The sequence below is a fragment of the Pogoniulus pusillus genome, chromosome 15 (assembly GCF_015220805.1).
Source record: "Pogoniulus pusillus isolate bPogPus1 chromosome 15, bPogPus1.pri, whole genome shotgun sequence".
Lineage (NCBI taxonomy): Eukaryota > Metazoa > Chordata > Aves > Piciformes > Lybiidae > Pogoniulus > Pogoniulus pusillus.
This window is the reverse complement of record NC_087278.1, coordinates 21,657,060-21,666,115: the sequence shown is the minus strand read 5'-3', so window position 1 is coordinate 21,666,115 and position 9,056 is coordinate 21,657,060. Positions and strand designations below refer to the sequence as shown.

Here is a 9,056-nt window from a genome sequence, read left to right as displayed (position 1 = left end):
TTTACTTAACCGTTGGCCTTGCTGTCATGAAAACCGGTTGTGAATGGCCAGGTGGATCTTGATCAGCACTCTACAGGATGTACTCTTGCAGCTCTTTGTTATGCCTTTTTGTCCTGTGGCAGGCCCAAGAATTAAACCTTGGGAAAAGCTCCTTGTGAGAACAGCATATAGATAATCAAAGAGAGAAGCCAGGAGAGGCAGACAGAAAGAGAGACAAGCAAAGGATGAGCTAATGAGGCAGACGTGCTCAACTGAGGGATTCATAGATTCAGATGAGCAGGTGAAGGTCAAATCTCTTACCTCCACGCTGAACAGCAGCAGGCAGCTCTGGAGAAAGCCAGCTGCAGCTGTGTTGGCTTTACAGACAGGCAGGTGCCTGCTGGTGAGAAGTCATGCACAGGTCTGGGTGGCTCATTGGCATGGTGAAGCAAAGTCTGACTGTGCAAGGTGTGCAGCATTGCTTGTGCTCTGCTTTTGTGCCGTTGCAGGGATGCTGTCATTGCAGAGGTTGTTTGCACCTTAGTAGGAATAAAACTATTAGCCATGGTCTCTCCAAAGGCTCCATAGATGCTGCTGTGCTGCTCACCAGGGTCACTCCTCATTTCACAGGCCCTGGATCTTCCTGCTGCTGCAGCATGCTCTGCCACCAGATTAAAAAGGCTCATGAACCATCATGGAACAGGCGCAGAAGGGTTTATTCCAGCTTGCTCCCTCTCACCTGAGCTGTAGCATCATCATCCTTAGCCTTAGGCTTCTCCTTAGCCTCACCAACAGCCTGAAGGCACCTGGGTGACTACTTGTTACTAGCAGTGAAGATGTGATTATGACCTGTTTCTCCTTAGCTCCTCAGGTCAGCTGAGTGCATGGCAGTTTCTCACAGTTCTTGCCAAGAGCTGCCAATCCCCCCCAGCTGATAAGGGGTGGTGCTGCCAGGCAGAAACTTGAAGCAATCCCTCTGGTATGGTTCCCTGTGTTGGGGACCATCCAGACAGAAAAACCTGGCTGCAAGGCAGAATAGCTCCCAGTTTTACTTTCACTGACCTCTTCAGTCTGTGCTGTGATGTGAGGAGGAGAGTGGTGCTCACCACTGTTCATTTAGTTAATAAGTAACTCATTCATAACTCATAAATAACTCAGTTATTCCATGAGGAATAACTAAAAGTGTGTGCTGGACCACTGGGAAGGAAAGAAAAGGGCAGTGCAGAGAAGATGAGTAAGCACAAACCCTGTAGAAAGGTTAGGGCTGTGAAATTGCATCCAAAGGACAAGGTTTGATGACAGATAGCACAGATGAGTTTGATGTGACTCTGGGAGCTATGGAAAGAAGAAGAGCCAGGAGACTGCTTTCTGCTCCTGCCACTGGCCACCAGTGCTCTCCTTCCCAAGGTACTCTCCTTCCTCATGCTGCAGGTGTTTCAGGTTCAGTAGGTGCTACTCATGGCTCCTGGGCAGAGGTAAGGATTCACAAATGGGGGCTAACCTACCTTGGAAGAACAGCTTGAGGCCAGATGCTCCCAGTGGCAAAAAATGTGAGCCACTGAGTCTGTGCATTGCAAGGATAGCTCTGTAGGCAAAGTGTACGCCCTGGGTAATGCTCAGTCCTGCTGATGTGATCTGCTAAGGGGCAAAACTCTTTCCTGAGATGCTTTTAAAGCATAAGGATGAGTTTATTTAAAGCTACCTACCGAATCGGATGCGTGGGCCCCGTCGGACCCAGCAGCAGCAGCACTGCTTGCCTCCTGTCATGGACTGCTGATTTGTCAGCAGGGGCAGTGAGCCAAACCGTGTCTGCCATACCCTGCTGAAACTGATGAATCCTCACCTGGGGTAGGCACAGCCTCATCCTTCCTCCTTTGTTTACGTTCTTTGTCTTGTCTGGTTTGTGCTCTGTGAGGCTTAGGGCAAGGCAGCTCTAGCAAATCGTTGCTTTCCCTCATGTACAGTCAGATTCAGCCTACAGCAGGGAGAGAGCTGGATAAGAAGTGTGCCTGTGAATGGGATTCTGTAAGATGTGCCAGCAGTGGGAGCGTGACAAGGACAGTGGTAGAAAGGGCAGAGCTGATGCCAGGTGCCAGGGTCTCTGTAGGTGCTTCAGGAAAATATCCCATCCCATACTCCAGTTTTAATTCATACCCACATGAATTAGAGCATCAGATCATACTGTTAGCTTAAAAGCACCCACACAGTGTGATTCAGATTTAAAGGATCTGTTCCCCTCTTTGAAGCTTCTGCTAATTCAGAGGAAATCTGCAAAACCCAGCAACACTTCGTCTGCCCAATATTGGTGGTTGTGAGAAAAAAAGGCTCAAACTCTCCCTCTCTTCTCTTTCTCCCTCACTCTCACTTCGTGTTCTATTTCAAGGTCCTGCTTGAGGCTGTAGTTCCTGCAGAGCTCTTGGATTCAACTGGTTGACACACAGCCCTCTAGTTCCCAGTCTCAAGTTGAGCCAGGGGAGGTCCAGGCTGGATGTTAGGAGGAAGTTCTTCACAGAGAGAGTGATTGGCATTGGAATGGGCTGCTCAGGGAGGTGGTGGAGTCACCATCCCTGGAGGTGTTGAAGCAAAGCCTGGATGAGGCACTTAGTGCCATGGTCTGGTTGACTGAATAGGGCTGGGTGCTAGGTTGGACTGGATGCTCTTGGAGGTCTCTTCCAACCTGGTTGATTCTATGATTCCCTGTCGCCACGCCAGGCTGCGCTGGTTATCAGGTGTGCCTGTAGGCAGCCTGCCTAGGGTCAGACACATTCTGCTGGGCAGACCCCACATCAGTTCTGCTCCTGTGGAGCTCTGCCTTACTTCAGGAACCTGATGCTAGGAAGAGAGGAGAAATTAAGACAAGAAACGAGGCCGTGCTTCGTTAGGCAGCACACACACACTTGGCTCAGCAGTGCTTCATCACCAGGTCCTGGTCTGGCACACGCTCCGCTGAGGCTGACACTGTTCTGACAAGTGGCATTCATGGGTTTGTGTTTTCCTCGTGGTTTAGGAGCACTCTGAATCACTGCAGTCTTCCCTCGAGACAGGTGGGGTTTTGAATTAATCTCTTCCTCACTCTGGCCTACTTTATTTCTGATGAATGCTGCGTGGTGCAGGAGCTGAGGCTGGGGCGAAACCTCCGCTCTGGCCAGGCAAATCTGTGAATGACAAAGATGGAAGCTCACGAGCTCGCTCTCCTGGGAGTGTTTTGTGGAGTTTTGTTTGTCAGGGGGGAATTTTTTTTGCTTAGTTGTTTGTTTGTAGCTCTGTAGCATTGAGTGGGAGGGAGGTGTCAGCACCTCAGCGCAGTCAGCATCCCCTTTCTCTCTTCATAGAATCATAGAATCAAGCAGGTTGGAAGAGACCTCCAAGCTCATCCAGTCCAACCTAGCACCCAGCCCTAGCCAGTCAACCAGACTATGGCACTGAGTGCCTCATCCAGGCTTTGCTTCAACACCTCCAGGCACAGCAACTCCACCACCTCCCTGGGCAGCCCATTCCAATGCCAATCACTCTCTCTGCCAACAACTTCCTCCTAACATCCAGCCTAGACCTACCTCAGCACAATCTGAGACTGTGTCCCCTTGTTCTGTTGCTGCTTGCCTGGCAGAAGAGCCCAACCCCACCTGGCTACAACCTCCCTTCAGATAGTTGTAGACAGCAATGAGGTCTGCCCTGAGCCTCCTCTTCTGCAGGCTGCACACCCCCAGCTCCCTCAGCCTCTCCTCACAGGGCTGTGCTCCAGACCTCTCGCCAGCTTCCTTGCCAAACCTCTCACTCTCACTTGGCAGCCTGACTCAGCACCGATCCCCTGGTGCTTATCGGTCATGCTTGGAACCAGGTCACAATGGCAATTTCCATCCCATCACTTCTGGCAGAAATTTACCCCTCCTTTCCTAACTTGTGTTTGTCTTTCTCTCTCTCTTGCTCTCTTTTTGCCCTCCCTCCCTCCCTTTTTTGTTTCCCATAGCGGTGGGTGTGCAAATTAAGCTGGAGCTGCTGCAACGCAAGTTTTGGATGGCCATGCAACAGGTAGGAGCATCAGCAACCCTGCAGAGAGAGCACTTCACTCTCTTCACCAGCGAGGCCAGCACTGTGTTACATCACAGCCTGTGGTATTTTGCTGAGGGCTTGTGTGAACCTCCTGTGAAGAGGTTTGTGAAGTGGATTAGTTTGAAGTCGCAGATCTCTGTAATCCTTCGGCGGCACTGACGCTGGCATCATCCTGGCCTGGCATTAGCTCTGCTGCATATGACACATTTAATTGTGGCAATATGTCTGTGCTCCTTCAGCCTCTCGCTAACCTCCTGGATGTAGCTGTGACTTCGAGCACGGGAAGATAAAAAAATAGCTGGAAATCTGCTGCCTTCTCTCATCATCCTGATAGTGGTAACAAAATGCTACCAGCTTGCCAAAGTAGCAATTAGTTGCTCCGGGGATAAGCTTTCAGTCTCGTCCTAATTTTGGAGACTCTTGCTGGACTGAAAGGAGTGGAGTAATTAAAACAGCTACCCCAATCTGAGAGACAGGAAAAGTGAAACACGTTTCCCATGCCAGCCAGGGGCTTTCCCCCTAGGCTGTGCTTTCTGGGAGGTACACTGGGAGGGCTGAGACTGATGGGACTGAAGCAGCACACACACAGCAGAAGCAGCTCTCCGCTGTCAGGAGAAGGAAGTGTCATCAGATGGGGATGCCAGAGAAGATAGAAGGACAGGAGGCTGTGCACTGAGAGTGAGCACACGTGGGGAATGGAAGAGCTCAGAGCCAGCCATGGTGACAGGCAGGTGTGATATCACATAAACCTAAGCCCAGCTGAAAAGTCCTCTGCAAAGCAGGTGAGCATGTCCTGAAACATCAGCAGAGAGTTTCCTTCTCCAAAGTCTCCTGAGGACCATCAGCCAGGCAGTTCTCACACCAACAAGCCCGCATGGGCGTTCGGTGAGCAGGGCAGGTTTCTTAAGGAAGCTGGCAGGAGGCCTGTGCCAGATGCCCACACGCTGGTGCTGGCAGGTGCTGGTGTGAGCAGAGCTGGTGTCTGGCTTCCCCGGACACGCTGCCCTTTGACAGGGGACTTACTAACAGGTTTTGTTTCCTCTCTCTCTGCCGCTTCGCCGCATGCTGTGCCGCTCCGGGTGTCCACACTGCGCCTCCATCTCCCAGCCCAATGACAGTGATGTAAGTAGACAAAAGCTGGGGCTGGACGGGCATCCTGGCATGCCTCACTGCAGCTCAGCTTCACAATTGTATTGCTCCTGTGCCAGCGTATTATAGGCACTGTCCCTTGTCTGTAGTCACTGGAGATGGTCCAAGCCTGTCGCAGGCTGTGTTTGTCTTTGCAGTAATTAAGTGTCTTTGGCAAAGCTTTAAGTGCCCTGGGTCTCAGCTTTTCATAGACCTGACCAGCAGCAGGAGGATTCTGTGAGGTACACTGGGCCCTGAGGAAGAAGATGTGCCCAGAATGCAGTAAATGTGGCTTCAAAGCAACCAGGGAACTCAGGTTGAGCTCTGTCCCCTCCTCAGGAGCTCCCAGCAAGTTGCTCATGCTCTCAGACTGTGCTACGCACCGCAGTCCTGCTGCCATATGGCCAGCTTAGCACCAAGCTGCTGGAGCTTCTCCAGGTCTGGAAAAGCAGTGGCAGCAAGACTCAGCCCTCACATTGCTGGGGAAGATGCTGTGAGACACAAGCCCTTCCTGTGGGAAACCATTCTGCTTCACCTGGGTTTCTGTGATGATTTGTAAGCTCTGCGCTCTGTTTTTGTTATCCCTCAAGGCCATAATAGTGGTTCATTGTGGCCATATTTCTTTGCTGATCAAAGGAAGGAACTCAGCAGGGATGTCTCTGCCTGCTTCCAGGGAGACAAAACAACCTGATGCTGTTTTGTGATGAGATGGAGGTGAGACAGTGCTTGCGACTGTGGATAAAGGGATGTTTCTAAGCCATCATCCCTACAGTCTCAAAAAGCTCTTTGGAGCAAGAGCAGGAGCATGTGATATTACAAAGCCATGGGGCTTGAAACTACCTCAGGCATCTCTGAGCCTTCTCTGAAGCTGAGCAGAACCTGAAACTGTTGGGTTTGTTCTGCAAAACTCAAGAGGAGAAACAATTTTTGACCAAAAGCAATAATTGTCCTGTGTTAGAGACTGCAAATTCTCCTCTCATCACCAAGAATCATCCACAGGAGAAACAAATTCTGACCAAAAGCAATGATTGGCTTGTGTTAGAGACTGCAAATTCTCCTCTCATCACCGAGAATCATAGAATCAGCCAGGTTGGAAGGGACCTTCAAGCTCATCCAGTCCAACCTAGCACCCAGCCCTAGCCAGTCATCTAGACCATGGCACCAAGTGCCTCATCCAGGCTTTGCTTCAACACCTCCAGGGATGGTGACTCCACCACCTCCCTGGGCAGCCCATTCCAATGCCAATCACTCTCTCTGCCAACAACTTCCTCCTAACATCCATCCTAGACCTCCCCCACCACAACTTGAGACTCTGTCCCCTTCTTCTCTTGCTGCTTGCCTGGGAGAAGAGACCAACCCCACCTGGCTACAACCTCCCTTCAGGTAGTTGTAGACAGCAATGAGGTCTGTCCTGAGCCTCTTCTTCTGCAGGCTGCACCCCCCAGCTCCCTCAGCCTCTCCTCGTAGGCTTTGTGTTCCAGGCCCCTCACCAGCTTCAAGAGAAACAAATTCTGACTAAAAGCAATGATTGGCTTGTGTTAGAGACTGCAAATTCTCCTCTCATCACCAAGAATCATCCACAGGAGAAACAAATTCTGACCAAAAGCAATGATTGGCTTCTGTTAGAGACTGCAAATTCTCCTCTCATCACCAGGAATCATGCACAAGAGAAGAAGCAAATTCTGACCAAAAGCAATGAGTGGCTTGTGTTAGAGATGGCAAATTCTCCTCTCATCACCAGGAATCATGCACAAGAGAACAAGCAAATTGTGACCAAAAGCAATGATTGGCTTGTGTTAGAGACTGCAAATTCTCCTCTCATCACCAAGAATCATCCACAGGAGAAACAAATTCTGACCAAAAGCAATGATTGGCTTCTGTTAGAGACTGCAAATTCTCCTCTCATCACCAGGAATCATGCACAAGAGAAGAAGCAAATTCTGACCAAAAGCAATGAGTGGCTTGTGTTAGAGATGGCAAATTCTCCTCTCATCACCAGGAATCATGCACAAGAGAACAAGCAAATTGTGACCAAAAGCAATGATTGGCTTGTGTTAGAGACTGCAAATTCTCCTCTCATCACCAAGAATCATCCACAGGAGAAACAAATTCTGACCAAAAGCAATGATTGGCTTCTGTTAGAGACTGCAAATTCTCCTCTCATCACTAAGAATCATGCACAAGAGAAGCAGCAAATTGTGACCAAAAGCAATGAGTGGCTTGTGTTAGAGATGGCAAATTCTCCTCTCATCACCAGGAATCATGCACAAGAGAAGAAGCAAATTGTGACCAAAAGCAATGATTGGCTTGTGTTAGAGACTGCAAATTCTCCTCTCATCACCAAGAATCATCCACAGGAGAAACAAATTCTGACCAAAAGCAATGATTGGCTTCTGTTAGAGACTGCAAATTCTCCTCTCATCACCAGGAATCATGCACAAGAGAAGAAGCAAATTCTGACCAAAAGCAATGAGTGGCTTGTGTTAGAGATGGCAAATTCTCCTCTCATCACCAGGAATCATGCACAAGAGAACAAGCAAATTGTGACCAAAAGCAATGATTGGCTTGTGTTAGAGACTGCAAATTCTCCTCTCATCACCAAGAATCATCCACAGGAGAAACAAATTCTGACCAAAAGCAATGATTGGCTTCTGTTAGAGATGGCAAATTCTCCTCTCATCACCAGGAATCATGCACAAGAGAACAAGCAAATTGTGACCAAAAGCCATGATTGGCTTGTGTTAGAGACTGCAAATTCTCCTCTCATCACCGAGAATCATCCAGAAAGGAGAGGGGGTAGGGTCTATGCGTAAGGGTTGTGTGGAAATAAAAGGCTGAGAGCAGCAACACGTCAGTGTCCTTCCCTGACCTGAGCAAACCTCTGGCAGGAAGGGGACCCCGAGTACAGAAATGGCAACACCGTGTCAGCTTGCTTTCCTCTGCTGCCAGAGAAGGCAGCCTCGTAAGGTAACGCAAAGAGACACTCAGGCAGCCACGGCAGACTCGCAGCAATTATGAAATCAATAAGCACCTGAAGGGCTTTTTTTTTTTGGAGCCTCTCCACTTAATTCCTTCTGTGCCCACCCAGTTCAGTGCTGTGAAACACACGTCAAGTCCTGTACCCAGAGCTCCTAAATGAAAGGAGCGGATGGTGCCTCGGGCTGCGCGAGCGCCGTTCGCGTCGTGTTTTACCATCGGCTGTCTGCGGAGTGAAGGCTCCAACAGCGACGACAGCAAAAATATCTCTGCCTGAGAAGAATCCTGCTAAAATACCAGGCCATGTGTTTAGTCCAGAGACTAGCAGATGCTGCAGTGCCTTTTGGTTTCTCACCAGCACGCAGTAAACTTTTGCTTTTGCAGCCGGAGAACTTGATCGTAGAATCGTACAGTGAGTCAGGGTTGGAAGGGACCACAAGGATCAGCCAGTTCCAACTGTCCTGCCATGGCCAGGGACCCCCTACCCTAGAGCAGGCTGGACAGAGTCTCATCCAGCCTGGCCTTAAACACCTCCAGGCACGGGGCCAAAACCACCTCCCTGGGCAACCCATTCCAGGCTCTCACCACTGTCATGCGCAACAACTTCCTCCTCACGGCCAGTCTGAATCTCCCCACCTCCAGCTTTGCTCCATTCCCCCCCAGTCCTGTCACTCCCTGAGAGCCTCAAAAGTCCCTCCCCAGCTTTTTTGTAGGCCCCCTTCAGATACTGGAAAGCCACAAGGAGGTCACCTGGGAGCCTTTTCCAGACTGAAGAGCCCCAGCTCTTTCAGTCTGTCCCCATAGCAGAGCTGCTGCAGCCCTCTGAGCATCCTCGTGGCCCTTCTCTGGACATGGAGTTATGGTTTGGGTGTTACCTGCCGCCCCCCCCCCCCCAAGAAAATCACCCAGACTAGACTCAGCCA

General features: G+C 50.2%; 1 protein-coding gene and 1 long non-coding RNA gene across 2 annotated transcripts in view; one reads left to right on the top strand and one right to left on the bottom strand.

The window, feature by feature from the left end:
- CACNA2D4 (calcium voltage-gated channel auxiliary subunit alpha2delta 4) overlaps nt 1-9,056 on the top strand; it is a 176,359-nt gene that overhangs the window by 140,223 nt on the left and 27,080 nt on the right. Inside the window, exon 27 of the mRNA XM_064156008.1 lies at nt 3,947-4,008. Coding sequence (XP_064012078.1) covers nt 3,947-4,008 — 62 coding nt within the window. The remainder of the gene's footprint in view (nt 1-3,946; nt 4,009-9,056) is intronic.
- LOC135182027 (uncharacterized) lies at nt 13-637 on the bottom strand. The gene is made up of 2 exons (XR_010305045.1): nt 301-637; nt 13-151 (listed from the first exon to the last, which is right to left on the bottom strand). It is a non-coding gene; the product is annotated as an uncharacterized LOC135182027 (long non-coding RNA).